General features: G+C 36.6%; 1 protein-coding gene across 1 annotated transcript in view; it reads right to left on the reverse strand.

Moving 5' to 3' along the window:
• LOC136750576 (ankyrin repeat and fibronectin type-III domain-containing protein 1-like) overlaps positions 1-19380 on the reverse strand; it is a 124587-nt gene that overhangs the window by 65288 nt on the left and 39919 nt on the right. The window contains exon 6 of the mRNA XM_066705715.1: positions 10883-11112. Within this exon, the coding sequence (XP_066561812.1) occupies positions 10883-11112 (230 nt within the window). The remainder of the gene's footprint in view (positions 1-10882; positions 11113-19380) is intronic.

Raw genomic sequence — 19380 nt, forward strand, 5'->3', positions numbered from 1 at the left:
TGATTGCTGAAACACGTAATTTTCTATACATCATATATTCATTATTATTATCATTATTTATTTTATTAGCGGACCTGATATAGCTCTCTTCTGCCTGTCCTGATCGGCTCAGCAAGTTTCTAACTTTTCTTTGGAACTCAATCCTGATTACGTTGCAAACCCGGGTCTCTGGATCAATGCCTGCAGTCACCTGTTTGATCATGAATGGGAATTGTTTTATATTAGTGTAGTGCAGTGTTGAAAAGTGCATTTTCTGCACTGATACACAGTTGTAATAGACGGAGCCATTTCAATGCATTGCACATTGCAAAAGATGGTATATTTTGTTTTAACTGGTTAACTGGTTATTTATGTTTTATAATTGTATACGTCTGCTTAGATATGAGCATACCGATTTCTACACCAGATTATTTTATTGTATTATTATTGTTTCATGTTTATGTGCGTTCGTTTTGTAAAAAAAAAAAAAAAACTAAAATTTTCAAACGTAAATGCAGCCTTTCTGCCCTGAAAGTGTTATGTGAGATGTTCATATGTAAAACTTAAGGATTATCTAAATCCTAGTTTTTCATTGTCATCATACAGCTGTTTAATTAAGCAGTCGCACATCATGTGGATTCGGCGAGGCGACTGTATGTAGTACGGAATGTCGGCAGTTCTACTTTTAAATATCTTGTTCTAAAACTGTTGTGTAGGCCAGAGGTTCCCAAACTGGGGTCTGCGACCCAAAGGGGGTCCGCGGCAAAATATCCCACCGAAACCAAAAAAAGAGTTAAAAAAAAAAAAAAAAAAGCGGTCTGGCACTCCGGCGAAAATACCTTCAGTCCCCACCCCCACCCCCGCAGCTCTTGCATGTTTTTACCATCAGCACCCACCCCCCTCCCCAGCAAAGGGGTCCCTGGGTCAAAAAAGTTTGGGAACCCCTGGTGTAGGCAACCTCATGTAACGAAAAAGTGGTTCAAGACAATTCAATTATGTACAAGGACGCTTAGTTTTATTTTCAAAAGTTAATATTGTAACAGTTTTCGAGATTCCCAGCAGCCCTTGCGCATGGCACGCATACTAATGAGGCTGGGTGGCTCCAGCCCCCTGGTGGCCGTTACAATATGCAATGGGGAAACACAAAGCCATGTTTTCATCCAAGCATTATAATGCGCATTATCTAATTAGAAAAGCTGGATGAAAACAACAAAATTCGACAACACCGTCTCTAAAAAGGTTTTACACTCGCTTGAGATAACTTTCCTCAGAGCTGTCAGACACACATCTGACTGACCATTTGTTGTGACATTTCTAACATTGGCTTAGTTTAACAATAATTTGTTCTGTGTGTATTTAAACATTTATGAGTACATTTTTTGTTTGTGTGTGCTCATTTTTGTTTGCGTGTGCTTTATGTCCTGTTTTGAACTGGACCCACCTCCCAGTTAAAACAAATCTCCCGGCCGATTAGCGATTATAGAGTTTAATAAGATATAAACTCCGGTGGGTGTGGAGAAGGGAGATACATTAATTATAGGCTCTATGGATCAACTTCCTTTCCTTTCCTTTAATACATCTGTGCCATAATGTACAATATTCTGAGTGATATCACCACTATAACTGGACTGCCATTGGTCGAGAGCCAGGCGTCTCTCAAGCGTCACGTCTAAAATTGTTCTGGGAGAAATCTGGACGCGACGTGACACGCTGGTGTGTCCCGGGCTTTATAGTGTAAATCCAGTGATTCAGATCTAGGCTATATATTTGGAGTGTTTTATGTCTTAGCACTACAGTTTACATTACAAGTATCTTCAAACGTAATGATTGCTTCTATACCAGTATCTAATCTGTTAAACATTATGAAGATATCTCCAAATTCCAAATAACAGAAAGTCTCAGCCCCTTGTGGAGAATGCACATTCAGCGCATCACTCCCGACATCTGAATATGTAAAGACAGATTATGATATGCTCAGCAATGACTCCAACATGCATATTCATTGGGTCTGGAAAGCTGCTTTGAAGATTGCTGCTCAGAAAAGCCCCCTAGAGAAAATTGTGATAACTTGCCAACCGATCTTAACCTCCCAGTAACACTTATGTCATCAACAGTCACCATTTATAGGCACTGGACCCAAAGTCCCTAAGAGCTAGTGGGACCAAAGGGAACTACGCTGCTCAAAAACTGACAAATCAATGCATCTGAATTATACCTCCTGAGATTATATATAGATATCCACACCTGGTCATTGCAGTGAGTCACTTATCGAGATTGTAGGGAGATCTTCATCCAACAAACCATTGACAGTGTCTTCAAATGATAATATATACTTAATACAGACGTGCTCAAATTTGTTGGTACCCCTCCACAAAAAACAAAGAAAGCACAATTTCCTCTGAAATAACTTGAAACTGACAAAAGTAATTGGCATCCACCATTGTTTATTCCATATTTAATAGAAATCAGACTTTGCTTTTGATTTTGTTTTTCAACATAATATTGTAAATAATAAAACAAATGAAAATGGCTTGGACAAAAATGATGGGACCCTCAACCTAATATTTTGTGGCAATCACTGCAATCAAACATTTTCTGTAGCTCTCAATGAGACTTCTGCACCTGTTAACAGGTAGTTTGGCCCACTCTTCCTGAGCAAACTGCTCCAGCTGTCTCAGGTTTGATGGGTGCCTTCTCCAGAGTGCAAGTTTCAGCTCTTTCCATAGATGTTCGATATGATTCAGATCAGGACTCATAGAAGGCCACTTCAGAACAGTCCAATGTTTTGTTCTTATCCATTTTTGGGTGCTTTTAGCTGTGTGTTTTGGCTCATTATCCTGTTGGAGGACCCATGACCTGTGACTGAGACAGAGCTTTCTGACACTGGGCAGTACGTTTCGCTCCAGAATGCCTTGATAGTCTTGCGATTTCATTGTGCCCTGTCCAGATTCAAGGCACCCTTTGCCAGACACAGCAAAGCAGCCTCAAAACATAACCGAGCCTCCTCCATGTTTCACTGTAGGTATGGTGTTCTTTTCTTTGAATTAGAAACTGACATACCTTCACCTTGGAGTTCAGCTTGTATCTCTTTGGCAGTTATCCTTGGTTCTTTTCCTGCCATTCGTACTATCCTTCTGTTCAATCTGGGGTCGATTTTCCTCTTGCGGCCTCGCCCAGGGAGGTTGGCTACAGTTCCATGGACCTTGAACTTCTTAATAATATTTGCAACTGTTGTCACAGGAACATCAAGCTGCTTGGAGATGGTCTTGTAGCCTTTACCTTTACCATGCTTGTCTATTATTGTATTTCTGATCTCCTCAGACAACTCTCTCCTTTGCTTTCTCTGGTCCATGTTCAGTGTGGTGCACACAATGATACCAAACGGCACAGTGACTACTTTCCTCCATTTAAATAGGCTGACTGACTGATTACAAGATTGGAGACGTGTGATACTAATTAAAGAAACTAATTAGTTTGGAATATCACTATAATCCAATTATGTATTATATTTTCTAAGGGGTACCAACAAATGTGTCCAGGCCATTTTAGAATATCTTTGTAGAATGAGCAATAATTCATCTCTTTTCAGAGCTTCTTTGCTTTATTCTATGACATACCAAAGGCATGCAAGTATACATGATGCCATAGCTTTTAATTTCATAACTTTTCAGGAGGAATGAAGCATTATTTCAATGAGCTGTAAGGGTACCAACACATTTGAGCACGTCTGTATATCTTCATATAACACCTTATCCCCACTATGAGAATGTTCTCCCACTTCTTTACTGAGGTTGATATTGGAACAGAAGGTAACAGAATCCTATATACCTCTGTGTTATGAAAACCAATGCAGAAAATATTATTATTATTATTATTATTATTATTATTATTATTATTATTAATAATAATAATAATAATAATAATAATAATAATAATAAACAACTTTACAGAGCATAAATTCAACAGTTCCAACATAAAAGATATTTTGAGAAATATATAATTATTTAAATAAATGCAAGAACCTCACACTTCCTACTCCAGTATTAAAAGCTGCCCCAGAATCCTCCCACATATTTACTGTAACTGTAGCACTCTGTACACCTAACTTCCAGTCATCTCACAATACAAAAAGGACACTATGATTTATCCCCATCAAATGCATAGCTATTTTGTTTAGTTTCAGATATGTTACCTCAAAGTTCACCCCCTTATCTCTTTAAAGAGCTTTAAAATACAAGCATCTGCTAAATGTATTACTTTGTTACTTTGCTATTATGTTATTTTGTGATAAATGTACCTGTTGTGTACCATAAGAAAACAAAACTGGATCCCCTGACAGCAGGGCTCTATAAACTCTTTCTGAGTTATCTAGCAGATTGAAAATTCATGAGTTGTCTGTAGAAGGCTTTCTAGGATAACCGCAAATTTGGAATATGTTTTATAATGATACCCGAGCATTTCTAGAAAGTTATGTATCATTCATCTATAAATAATATGCACTTAGTTATCCCTGTGGCTTAAACTAATAAATCACATATTCCAAAAAATGTGCAACACAATCTTTCAAAATGAATTCCCTTGCTTTATTAGAGACTAATAGTGGAAATACTCTGCCTTTTCAGATAATAGTCCTATGCACTTATCCAGATTCAAACTGGGAGTCTCATATGTGTTGCTTACTAAGCTAATTGATAAGAGTAGGGGTTGTGCAGAAGTTGAAAAGGTTGACATAGCATTGCTTTTAATAAAATCCAATTCAATCTTCATCTTCATCATAGTAAGTGTTTTGTAATCATATACATGTTCACAGTGTAGCTCTCCCAGGCAATACATATTCAGAACCACACTTCTTTGTCAAAGAGAAAACCCAGGGGGAGTTTTCTATATAATATTTAGCCCTGAGAAACTGGTTGGAGACAAAGCTTTACAGTTGACACTGTGTGATTTTCAGAACTGCCCTAAGAAGGCTATTGCTTTGATAATGCCATTTGTAACATACAAAGTTTTGCTTCTCATAACAGTAAACAACAGAAAAGTTATATAAACGCTATAATGTGGCACAATATAATTCTCACGTTGCTGCTGCTAATAATAAAAGATTCAAGTGAGGCATGAAAATAATTTTGATTTAATTTCTCAAGAGAATTATAGGACACCTCATGAATCTGGGATATTACAGAATCGTAATGAGACTAAGAAAATGTATTTCAGACTTTAGAACCACTAAAATAATGTTTTGCAGAAAACAATGCTCCACTGTTCCACATTTACATTTTTTTGGGAACATGCAAAAATGCATGTGGAATTGTGTTACAATGTTATTTTATTTCTTTATAGAAGCGGCTTGGTATTTTAACTGGTATACAGACACTATTTATTTTTTTAAGTTTGCGACTAATGGTCTTAGTTTTAAGTTTTTATTGCTAAGGGTCACAAGGTCATATCCCTCAAAGTGTGCATTATTTCAGGAAGAGCAAGTCTCAAATGCTTCTGATACAAAAGTTTTCCATTTACTATACAATAAACAATGTTTACATTTATGTTTTTTGTCAAATTGCGCCCCATTAATATTTTTTAAACTGAAAAACATTTTGGAGTTGTCAGCAGTACATAAAGTGTTATGACAATATGTGTATTAATTATTTATTGTTAACTATATTTGTATCCTGCACCATTATGTGTGCCTTACAATGATGGCTTCAATTTCTTACTATAGTACACCGTTCAATAATATATCATTTTATTTAAAATAATACAAATAGTATACTTAAAAGGAAAACAAAGAAAATTGTCTTGTTATTATTCAACAGGATATTCATGAAATGTCAATTGAGGACTATGAGCAAAGACAGGGAAATTCAAGCATTAACATTTAAAGCGTAATAAAAATGACTCATGTCCTCAATAAATATGCTTTTGTAATCTCTTTTTTATTTTGTAAAAGACAGCGTTTAATTAAAATGTAAATTTAAGTGAAAAGGGTGGAAGGAAATAGCAATAATAGCAAATCAAATTTAGTTTAAAGAAAAGTACAGTGTGCTGTCACTATTCACTGTACTCTCTGTAGAACATATTGTACTAGTGATTCATGCATAACCCTTAAAAACCTTGAACATTTTTATAACAAGATTCTATACCCACTTTACATTTTCTACAGTGGAATGTTCTGTTCTCTATATTGCAGTTTTAAAGCTTTATGTAAGTGATAAAACATTATTTTCATCCACTTTATATAATACTTTACTTGACACTAGAGTACATGCAGTGACTGGAAGAAATGCCACAGCACTACACAATATTTTTGGTGGCTTTACACCCATTTTGGTCTGAAAAACAATGACACAAAGTTTTTCATCCATTATTCTTTCCAAATCCCCCAGTAATGTGAAATTTACCATACATTTCAGGATTTTTTTTAACACAGCCTATTGTTTTCACCCAAAGTGAGCCATTTCTGAGTAATTTAATTAAAATAGACCAACCTTCAATAACATGAACAAATACAAATAATTTAGTCACTGTGAATCTGACCCAGGCATAGAAGCTGACCATTTAATAAAGTTTAATAAAGTATTTCTTAAATGTATGTAATCCGAGATTCCTAATAATTATCTTTTGCTTATTACATATAATAGCCTGGGGTTATTGGTAAACTAAAAGCATATGATTGAATGCATTTTCCTTTTGTATAACCTACTTACATGCTTCATTATTCCATGAAGTGTAAATACACTGAACAAAAAGTACAAGATGATTGCATATGAAATGATGCATTCCAGTCATGTAAAGGCAACGCATGCCGCAACAAGGCTTAATCCAAAGTGACTTTTCATACTTTTAATACATTGCATGGTTCTTTCCCCACTCTCAAGAATGAGAACATGCATTTAAGTGTTTATAAAGCAGACCCATTCAGCAGCAATACATCAATCCATGTGAGTTAAGCAGAGAAGAGCAACTAATCTGCCATCAATAGCCTGACAACACATTGGGCGTGAAAGAACATGATGTCATACTGAAATAGAAACAAAGAGACTGACTGATACCCTTAAGAATATTAACCATTACATTAATTTTGTATTTTAATATAGGTGTGAAGATCTGGAAGTCCAGCATTAAACTTCAGACTTACTAGAACATTACAATTCCCTGTGGTTGTCGAGCATCTACATTTCATACAGCACAGCATACAGTAATATAGCCCAAGGCTTTGAAGACCAAATACTAAAGAAAACCCTAATTTTTGGCAAATCAGGAGTTAAATAGCACTTATATGTGCATAAGACATACATTCAAAAGAAACCTCTGTGCATTAAACTTGGTTCTATATTAGCTGTAGATTAAATTCCTATGCAGTATACAGTACTAAAAGCATATAAAATCTGCACATGCTAAAACCACAATTGCTGCCACTTGAGCAATAGCACTGTCATGACACGATGGAATCTCTCTATCTTGGCAGTGGCAATAGAGAGCACAAAGAATATCAGATTAATGATAAAGAGTCAATGTTGTTAAACTGTGTAACAGCATTGGCCTACCAAAAACATACTGTCTACTACTAAAATAGTATTGAATTACAATGAAATAAAAGTAAGTTAAAAAAAAAAACATATCAGAATTATATTTAAATTGACTATTCTGATGGGGAATTAAATTCAACTATAAATGGTATTAAGCTTTGTTTTTTCTTCACTTGGGTGTCAATTCTCAGGTCAGGGCAATATGCTTCTTTTCTTTTTTGTTAGATGGGGCTGGTAATATATACTGACTTTTTGCTTGTTGAATGAAGCTTTGTTTGCAGAAAGATTAATGGATGAAAGTCAAACATTATCTTTAACAGCCACGCCTATCCAAAATATATAAATACATCTAATTCCCTCGCAGTCAGCCATCTTGTTGATTTTCGAGTTCCTGAATAGGAGCACTTTCAGACAATATTGTGTCTTTATATATTTGTGAAGAAAGCATTCATTACCACAGCAGCTGCCGCAAAATATTGTCCCTCAATAATATATTGCCTTTAGAGGGCCAGTGCATTACCAACCTAACAAGTAATCACAAGAAAGCTATTTATGGCTATAGACAAGCATGTTTCTAAAAACAGAAAAAGTTAAATAACGAGTGTTTTGACAGCACTATTTGAAGGTTAAAGGAAAACCTCTTTCAGAGCATTCGAATGCTTGAACACAGCTGTAATGTAAATAACAGGTCATTCTCAAACAGCAGTCATCCCCTCAACTGACATATTGATTGTGCTAGTCCATCTTTTTTCTAAAATGAGTAAAGGAACAATTCTGATAACAATTCTGATTGATATTTTGAAATGTAACTATTTCCAATTAGTAGTTTTTCGAGATTTACGATTATACTGTATTTACTACTCAACAAAAAGACACAAATGTTTTCTCATTGGAAATAGTTACATTTCAAAATATCACTGTCCTGGTCACAAAAGCAAAGTTTGTGGGGAATAATAGCCATTTTCTATACTTCTGAGGCATAAGAAATTAGGAAATAACAATTACTACCCAGGGACAAAAATTGTGTTACATAGTGTAATTGCAATACATCCTTGTCACGTTTTTGGGATTTTACAGTCAATTATATCATATTGAGATTTGTTTCTACATTATCAACATTGAAAGTAATTTACCTTAACATGCACTAAAGACAACATGTGTGTACAAAACTAATACAAAGATCATAATTATAATAAAATTATATGATTATATGAGTGTACGCATATCACGGTAAATTCAGGAACTGTGATAAAAACTATTAGACACAGAACTGTAAGATTAAATTTAACCCCCCCCCTTAGGCAACTTCTTATTTGCTATATTTCATAGTAACACCATATGGAAAGCAGTATCCTGTACTAAATTATTAATTAATACTGTATTAATGATGACAACTCAATTCATTAAAAAAAAACACCCTTGAGAATTCCTGTAATTTAAGAATGTATGTTCGTTTTTTATTTTCCTAATATTGTTCTTCAAATGACTAACCAGAATATCTTTCAAGACTTCATCTCATACACTGATGTGGCTTCTCGTGCTGACCTTCAATGTTTGCCTTTATTTTCATGGCATTAAACTTACTTAGATGATCATTATTGCTTTACTCCAATGTAAATGCTAAAAACATCATTATGCATTTAATTTTTTTCAACCAAAACACCAAAAAGTCAGTTTATTCAGTGAAAACCATCACTCATCCTTTAAGCGTGGATTAAGTACATTCCGTTTTTTTCCTTAATCCAGTCATTTAATTGTTTTTGAAAAGTGCAATAGCAGCCCATGCTAACAGTAAGCACTGACTGGAGGCTGGATGCATAAAATTTTAAAACCTCAATAAAAAACTTGCCACTCTGTGGACAACAAACCCAAGAGTTTCTCTATGAAGAGATAATATGCCATTGTTTCATATTTGTTTTTTCACTGGTTGATATACCTCTTACAATAACATAACTGTAATAGGTCAAACAGAACTTATACATTGTAGATTCCTCCCATAAGATTAACTACAATTTATGTTTTAATTCATTCCATGCCTTCAGGGCACCTTGAGAGGTGAATATTAGCATAAATAAACCATTTCAATGAACACAAAAGAGGCTAAACACTTTTTTTTAAGTTTGTGTGTGTGTTTCTGTGCTTATAAGAAAGATCCATTTAGCCCCTTTATTGGTATGTGTGGTTTCCCATGCCTAATTTCTCGTGTGCTCTTTGGTAACCTGTACTTTGTATTTAATGCATGGCAGATGTTATAGTTTCCTAAGACAACATCATGCCAGTATTTGACTGAAGCAGAGAGACAAAATATGAAGATTGGCCTATTCTAGGACAAACAATTTACGTAACCTGCTTTAAATGTCTTCATGCATTATTCAGTATCAATTACCTTTAAAAACGGTTTGGTTTTATCCAGTGAACAAACTGGCAAAAAACACAAACAAAAACCTACGGGATCCTGGGTAATAGGTAATCGTTTCAATCTGCTTCCAGGAATACTCTGCAAAGTAATTTCAGGCTGTTAACTTTCCTATAATTGTGCTGTAAGAGCCCTGATCATTTTCACAAGACCACGCTTATTAATCAGCTTTGCCCATAGAAACAAAGCTCACGCAGCCAAGCTTTTCAGGATGAATTTGCCTCAGACAGTAATGTTATGGTCTTGAGCTTCGAACAAGCTGCTGCCACCGATAAAAACATGAACAGGATTAACATACATAGAAGCTTTTTTGAGGTAAGCACTGTAGCGATACTGATCACTGATCTTTCAAAAGTGGACACTCATATTACCTTTTCAGTGTGTGTGCATGCTATGTGTCATCAGTTAACACAATTCAATATGCAGGGTTATGATGTCACATTGTGTTAACCACTGCTTTCAATGTATTCAATGTAGCAAAATGTATTCAAACTAAAAAAAGTTTTGAAATTGAAAGAAATGGCCAAATCAATATGAAATACTATAAATCCACATACTTTAACATCAAGGGTTCAAGCAGATGCGTTCCCCCTTATTTTTCAATAATCACAAAAACACACATAGTATGTTTCATGGCAGTGCTACTAAGTGCTTAAAACAAGTAACACCATAAGCTCCAGGGAATGAAAGGGGGGGAGCTGGTAAGGCTTTGCCTAGATGACAAAAGCAGCAGATGACACAGCAAGGTACTAAAGATATGCAAGTATAAAGTCCAGTAAACCCAAAGGAATTACTACCTGCAAACAAGCGCACGTGGAGGAAGAAAAATTTAAAAATAAGGGGACCCAAGTAGTATCCAAACCAACAACAGCAAACAGCAAGGATAGAGTTCACAGAAAGCCAATGCCTCTTGATCCAAATTCCATCCCTCTTTTTTCCTAATAGTTGAGAGCATGCTACTCACATGTATGTTCCTCAGCTTGTTCCTGCCTCTCTCCAGCCTGCTGAGCAGCTTGTGTTGTTCTTTGTGCGGCGGCTGGAACAAATGCTCGTCCACGGAGATGCTTTTCCTCAGGGCAGGTTTGTGTGAGATTCCCCAGATGAGCACATGCTCATGTGTGCCATTATTGGGGTTGTGCTTCTCGGCAAACGCAGGCAAGGTTTCAGCTCTGTCATATTCCCGCTGCCGTGTCCCTGGTGAAGGGAAACAATAGACACCCAGTGACAACTAATAGCCTAGGAATACCCAAGGGACAGCCAACTGAGCCGAGGAACTAACACATTTCATTAGAGTGATACTCCCACTCGGGACGCTTCCTGTGACTCTGTGAACCAGGGGCTCCAGTGTTTTACCGGACTTTCACCCCGCTGACACCTGCAGCAAAATGCTAATGCTTCCCATTTAAAAGAGAGTGTATATCAGATTTTTTTTTCTAAATGAAGCTTGGCGTGGTGTTAATGGTTAAGAGACTATTACATTAACCAAAGGCAATAGTTTTCATGATTATGTATGCATGAATACATCAAAATGAAGTTCCCACAGAACAGAGTTAAATATGTTTTGCTGAAGGGTAAGTTCTATCCATAGAGCAAAATTCAAAGAACAATGGATATGACGTATAAAGCAAAGCCAAGAAAAAGGTTTAGAAAACAAAGCAGATGGGTGTGGCGTGTCACTTTATTTATGAATCCATTATTGAACGTACTTAGTAATAAAACAAAAACAATTGTTTACTTGTGTGTGCATGACGGGCATCAAATCTGAAATTTGATACCAACTTTACCACTTTACAATAACTTGCAAAGTTCTACTTGGTCTTATCAGTTACATCTGTACTTGTGAGTGTGGTAGCAGTACTGAAAGATTATTATTATTATTATTATTATTATTATTATTATTATTATTATTTCTTGGCAGACGCCCTTATCCAGGGCGACTTACAACATAAGATGAAGAACATTAGTAAATTGGTAAGGTTTCGGCAAATATGCATCAATGTCCTGCTCAGAATTTCTCTGTGAACTCTCCCTCTAAACTCAATTGTTCCACGACATTACATTTAGAATTAAAGAGAGATTTTTCTCAAGAAAAAGAAAGTCTCTTCACACATGTCCAAACATTTTCACATCCTCAAGACAACATATAATTGTGTGTGAGTTTATGAGAAGGGTTGACTAGGTAAACTAACTTTTATTTAGTGAGACACCTTTGTAATTACCTCATGCATCATTAATAACTCTGATATATTGGGGTTGCTGCAGTAAACCTTTGCAATTAATCTCCCTTACACTCAGCTTTTCCAGTAAGAACAAATTACCAAAAACTCCCTGCTCGCTGATGAATGATTGGGATTATACAAACTGAAAAACTTGAAGTTGGATATACTCTATATGGGATAAAAAAGAAAAAGAAAAAGCACCAGCATCTAATTTGTTGTAGAACAGCATATGGGTTTATAGTGGTCCAATACACAAGGCACAATACAGTACGCATACACAATGTTTTTCTAGTCAAACAGAACACAAAAGGCCAGACTGACAGTTGCACAGAGAGTCTGAGTTGCAATTTTACATTGTGAAGGTTTGGCTGAAACAGGATCTCAAGGTTTCTCTCATCTATCTGTTGTGCCAAACCCTTTAAACCCACACATTGCTGAGATGTAGCATGACTGTATTTGTTTTGTGAGTGTGTTGTTTGTCACGTAGTCATTTCCACGTAGTGCTACATGTGAGAGCTACACAAAAATAAAAATAAATCATGCCTGTCTGTAGCTCTGTAAAAGGTCATAAATAGTTTCTGAACTTCACATCCAGTGTGTTAAAACCCCTGAAGCCAATCCAACACTAATCTGTGTTGCCATTTCTGCAGCGATGATCTATTCTTCATGATCAAGAAGAGTCACAAAAGAATAATGGATACCAACTTAAGTCAAAGGTTTTCCTTCCTTCCTAACCCTCACGTTAGTCACACCTCTGTGTGTGTTATCCACCATATGGACGGGGTCTGTAAGGAAATGCCAAGCCTCTGTGACCTTATTGATTTTGCATGCATGTGTGCACACACACGCATCTTCTGTCCCTGCCTCTCCACATAATACAATAGACTTCAAGCTGCTCCCAGATACGGTTTTCATTTAAATAGCTTCCCTTTCTCAACACAAGCAATACCCTTTCACCCTTTCACCATATTAACTCCTGTGCCACAAAACCATGTGTGCATTTTCAAGTTTAATTGAGACTTACTGAAAATTGATTTGTTTACTCTTCTCACAATGACCCAAGACCAACTTCAAAGGCTTCAAAGCATGATGATCGACTGCTTTGGTCCTTCCATAAACAAATAAATAAATACTCCTAATATTAGGTCAAGTAAAATACTTCTTAATGGTAATCAGAATTAATTTGTTATGCAAATGTATGTAGAACAAGCCAGGGAACCTGTACAGCTGGGACTCCAGATTTCTTCAATCATGAGATCTAAATATAACCTTATTCTGTGAGAGAAACAGGCCTGCTGTTAATGACAGCAGTAGGTGATTATAAAGGTCATTTTTAAGCCCTATTTAAAGGTTACAAAACAAAGCTATTTACTCTTCTTTTAAAGTACGATGTAAGACAAAATGTAGCTTTATTGGCAATAGCAGCAGAATACGCTTGAAATACCTACAGCTTTCAATACAGAAGGCCCAAATTACACTCAAACACAATTGAGTTTGGCACCTAATATTTTCAGACAGGCTTAAAAAATGGTGTACTCGGAACTAATATATTTACCTGCCATGATATGTAATTCAACCTTCACGGATCTTGATTGTTTTTAGTCAGCAGAGAAATCCCTTCCTTTTAGTATTCAAATAACATAATCACATTAAAATATGACTACAGCATACTCCGACCTAGGGGGGTTAATCAATGAAAATGTCCCATGTGTATGCATCAAATATTCCAGTCTCATAGAGTACACCAATTTTGTGTCAAGGGATTCTTACATATGTATGAGAACTTACGCTATATGACTATACTGCATTTCAATTATGCAAGAATGTTTTTGTAATGTATTGCTGAAACTTGTACCATGTCACAAAATTACATAACACTTATGCAGAGGGCTTGCAAATTACAGATTGTGTGTTTCAGAAGAATGCTGTAAGATCAATGTTTATAAGGTTTTGAAGATTCAGCAACATATCCCGTGTCAGTCCACTAGGGACTGGGTAGCAGCAACTCAGGCTATGACAAGCACTTCCTGTATAATTTGTGGTGATGAGCCAAACGTGTTCGATGTTCGACACACTTACTCCCAAACCAGTGTAATTACTCTACCCTGGGATATGAAACAACATTAACTGAAAAAGTAGTGATACCAAAGGGAGAGATTAATGGAGTCACATCCAGTTTCCACAGAGATACATCTCATCTGGTGATAAATGTCAAAATGTGATAAGTAAAATTAAAATTGGTCAGAAAAGTATTTGCCCAGAAATGATCCAAGTTTAAATCCGTGCTGTCTGATGATTAAGTTACAACTTATCTAGGGAAAAGACATTAACAGTGCTGTCAGAGGAAACAAAACAAGGTTTCAAAGGATCACATAAAAAAATCATCTGTATTGTAGACAGCACACTTCACATATCTGACTCAGAACCGCAAACATGTTTATTTCATTTTGAGATACTGACTCCAGTCCTGTGAATCGCTCGAAGATAATATCAAAACATTTATTTTCCCACAAAATGCTCGAAGTCATTTTCTTGGCATAAAGCATATCTTTAACTTAGATTAAATCTCTATCTAAATCTTAAAAATGTGTTTTAGTGTTGTTGTTGCTGTTGGTTACTTCGAAAGCTTGGTAGTAATAGCAGATTAGTTGTGCAGTTTGCCACAGAAAAGCTCGATTTATTTTGAATATAATTATAATTTTGTGTAGATGAGCTCTAAGAAGGAAATTATGAATATTCAGTTTCCAAAATGTGTTGTGTCACCAGGGGCAGGATTAAATCATAAATGTTCGCAAGGTGTGAACGTGAAGTTGCAGAAGAGTCGCAGAAAGGAATCTCGCAGCTCAGCTCGTCAATTAAATCTAAAATATGAGGACCTGAGAACAGGGGGGAGACATGTTTTGCTGGCGTGGCTTCCAAGATGGAATGGGTCCATCACAGGACTACAATCACAGTGTCTGAAATTGAAGAGAGCGGTAGAGCAAGACAGTCCTGCGATAAGCAGCGATGTGTCAATAAAGCAGAGAAACACATCTGCGCTCCGTGCTGTAAATGCACAGCATTAATCTCCCCCCTGACACAAAACTACAAGCCTATACATCATAGCGGTTACAACTATGAGTAGAAGAAAAAAATATAAAATAAAAACCGAAGCTGCCATTGATGAAAGCTGTGTAGTTATTATTATTTGTATTATTATTATTATTATTATTATTATTATTATTGGCAGACACCCTTACCTATGCGTTATCTATTAGCGGGTCGATCAATGGTTTGGTGAATAATAGGTCAATGTAAATATTTTATTCAGCGTCCACTTCCCAGCTAACAGACAACGTTGCCAGTGTTGTGACAAGGTGAATTACATTTCTATAACGCTGTGCCAACATTGTGTTTTAGCTGGGTTATATGCAGTGGTGCAGATTAAAAACAAATTGTGACACACTGACTACAAAACTCATAGTGGTTACATTTCTCATTGGAAGAACTGTTCATTGGAAATTAGCTGTTTCGCCGCTATGTAGGAGTTTGTGTGTGAATGCAAATCTCTGTTGTGACACTGAATTCATCAATAACATCAACAGACATCAGTGCGAGTCCTTATGTACAGGTGCACCGCCATAAACAATTTCTTCTGTCATAGTGGAGCGCAAAAAAGTTTTGAGTAGTTTTAGCTCACTGAACATAACTTGTAATATAAGCACATTATAAGTGACATAACCCTCCAAATAAATAAGTACAGTGTTAAGCCACCTGTTTCAACATAACTACCCAATTGGCCTAGCAGGTGTAAAACAGTACTGAACAACTTCGAGGACCTGCAAGAGCATTTTCAGGTTTTCTCACAGATATTTTCTTGATTTAATGCAGTGAAAATGTAACCACTCCCATTGTACTGTTGGGCGGGATTAACTACAACTTTAACCAGCCGCTAATAGCAAACTACACAACTGTACATCATGGGATTTACATTACAAATTAGAAGAGAGAAGCATCTAACTAAACATGAAAGTGTGTCTCAGTACAGTGTGTAGTGTTGTAGTAGTGGCTGTGAAAGCTGTGTTTTATTCTCTCGCGCTGTGCAAGAAAGTTGCTGCAAGAAGGTCATTTTGCGGCACAAATCAGGTCAGATTTAATACCACGATAGTTTAGCAGCACGATTTCCATTCGCAGACATGCGCTAATGCTTCTGCGAGCGACTCGCATCACCAACATTTTTTATTTAATCCTGCCCCAGGTTTCCCAGCTGGCACAGTTAGTTGGAATAACATTGCATTGACGTCAGAATCAGACGTCAGATCTTGGTGAAAGTTGGATTGACGTTACAATAATGTCATTGTTACAACATCAGAATCTGACGTAATTCCGACTTTCACATACACCCAGTATATGACCAAAATCTGACGCTGGATTCTGACTTCTGTATATCATTATTATATTAATCATATCAATGTTGCAAGTTTTACTTTAAGTTCCTAAATTAAACAATGCTATTAGTACACCACTTGCAGTATATAATTCAAATAATGTGAGCCTTTTGAAGAAAGAAACTTAATTTAATTTTGCATCAACAGTAAAATTAACAATTAAAACAAAATAAAAACATGTCATTTAGCTAGGCCAGTGGTTCTCAACCCTGATCCTGGAGGACCAATTACCCATTCTCCTTCTTATTCCAATTGAGCTCTCGATTACTTAATTGAACTAATAATATGCCTAATCTGAGCCTTCCTATAATTTTAAAAAGGGGGGTTGAAGTTAAGCATAATATGTTATACAAAATTTGAATTGGAACATTTTATAAGATATAGGCCTACAATTTAAAAAGTCACATTTATGTAAATTATTACTCAAATTACTGAAATCTCAGAAATCTGACTATGAAGAAACAATATACCCAAAACCATTATCATTATTACTGTCATGTCCTGATGTCATGTCCTTTTTCCACATCACTCTGTCTGCTTGTTCATGAACATCACTTCTGAGGACTACAACTGTCTTCTTGTTCCTCATTGCTGCAACTGACTTCAGCATGACATTTTCTACCTCGTTTCATATATGCCATTTTTCATGTGGTCATGTTAATTTATGATTGCATCCTGATTATGATCAGCGATAAACAAATTTTAAACAACTACATCAGCTGACCTATTCAAGATTCAATATTCTTGTCACAAATTAATTAATTTAACACAACAGAACCTACAAGACCAGAAGCCAGTTGCATTAAAGCCATAATCTAGACTTAACTCCCAAGCAGGACTTAAAATCAACTTCAAAACGACGTTCCCCCATCATGCTTTAACTAGAAAGTTGTTTTGAAGTGAGTGGATTTCAAATCTTGCTTGGGAGTTAAGTATGCAACCAGCTCCTAGTTGGTTATCCCGTTTATAAAAGGGATACAAAAATGCATTGAAAAAAACTAATCCTTTATTATTATGATTATTTTCTTAAACGGAAAATTGTATTATATTCTTAAGCTTTCGAGAAAAAAGTGTGCACCGGACAATGTGAAACTGGAGGTTTTTAACACAACAAATCCAATATATTACAATTGTATCTTGGTCAGGATTACTAATAATTAGCCTATACACTCACCTAAAGGATTATTAGGAACACCTGTTCAATTTCTCATTAATGCAATTATTTAACCAACCAATCACATGGCAGTTGCTTCAATGCATTTAGGGGTGTGGTCCTGGTCAAGACAATCTCCTGAACTCCAAACTGAATGTCTGAATGGGAAAGAAAGGTGATTTAAGCAATTTTGAGCGTGGCATGGTTGCTGGTGCCAGACGGGCCGGTCTGAGTATTTCACAATCTGCTCAGTTACTGGGATTTTCACGCACAACCATTTCTAGGGTTTACAAAGAATGGTGTGAAAAGGGAAAAACATCCAGTATGCGGCAGTCCTGTGGGCGAAAATGCCTTGTTGATGCTAGAGGTCAGAGGAGAATGGGCCGACTGATTCAAGCTGATAGAAGAGCAACTTTGACTGAAATAAGCACTCGTTACAACCGAGGTATGCAGCAAAGCATTTGTGAAGCCACAACACGTACAACCTTGAGGCGGATGGGCTACAACAGCAGAAGACCCCACCGGGTACCACTCATCTCCACTACAAATAGGAAAAAGAGGCTACAATTTGCACAAGCTCACCAAAATTGGACAGTTGAAGACTGGAAAAATGTTGCCTGGTCTGATGAGTCTCGATTTCTGTTGAGACATTCAGATGGTAGAGTCAGAATTTGGCGTAAACAGAATGAGAACATGGATCCATCATGCCTTGTTACCACTGTGCAGGCTGGTGGTGGTGTAATGGTGTGGGGGATGTTTTCTTGGCACACTTTAGGCCCCTTAGTGCCAATTGGGCATCGTTTAAATGCCACGGCCTACCTGAGCATTGTTTCTGACCATGTCCATCCCTTTATGACCACCATGTACCCATCCTCTGATGGCTACTTCCAGCACAATAGTGCACCATGTCACAAAGGTCGAATCATTTCAAATTGGTTTCTTGAACATGACAATGAGTTCACTGTACTAAACTGGCCCCCACAGTCACCAGATCTCAACCCAATAGAGCATCTTTGGGATGTGGTGGAATGGGAGCTTCGTGCCCTGGATGTGCATCCCACAAATCTCCATCAACTGCAAGATGCTATCCTATCAATATGGGCCAACATTTCTAAAGAATGCTTTCAGCACCTTGTTGAATCAATGCCACATAGAATTAAGGCGAAAAGGGGTCAAACACAGTATTAGTATGGTGTTCCTAATAATCCTTTAGGTGAGTGTATATGCTGTGAGTATTGTTATTGTGATGAGCCAAAACATCTTTAACTTTGGACTGAGCATTGTGACCAATAGCGGGATGCTGTTGTTATTGTGAAAGATGGGATTCAAGTAATGCTCAGAAGGTATATGGGGACTTTTTCTGACTGTTATTTGTGTTTGGGGTTGGCTGTATTATTGCACTGAACTCTGCGCCTGCGCTATGTGCGAGACCTAGGGGTAGGAGCACAAGATAAACCAGATAAACTCACCTGTACTAATTCAAGTTCACACAGTATGTAACCGAAACAGGCAGTACAATCTAAAATCACCAACTTCTAATATTCAACATTATAAAATGTCACCCATGTGAACTCTACATTGCTTCTATATTTACTATTTATATGTTGCCTGTCTGATTATTTTTTGCGATACCTCCCCTCTAGTCACACACTTTTCATGTTAA

Source organism: Amia ocellicauda, chromosome 5, assembly GCF_036373705.1.
Source record: "Amia ocellicauda isolate fAmiCal2 chromosome 5, fAmiCal2.hap1, whole genome shotgun sequence".
Lineage (NCBI taxonomy): Eukaryota > Metazoa > Chordata > Actinopteri > Amiiformes > Amiidae > Amia > Amia ocellicauda.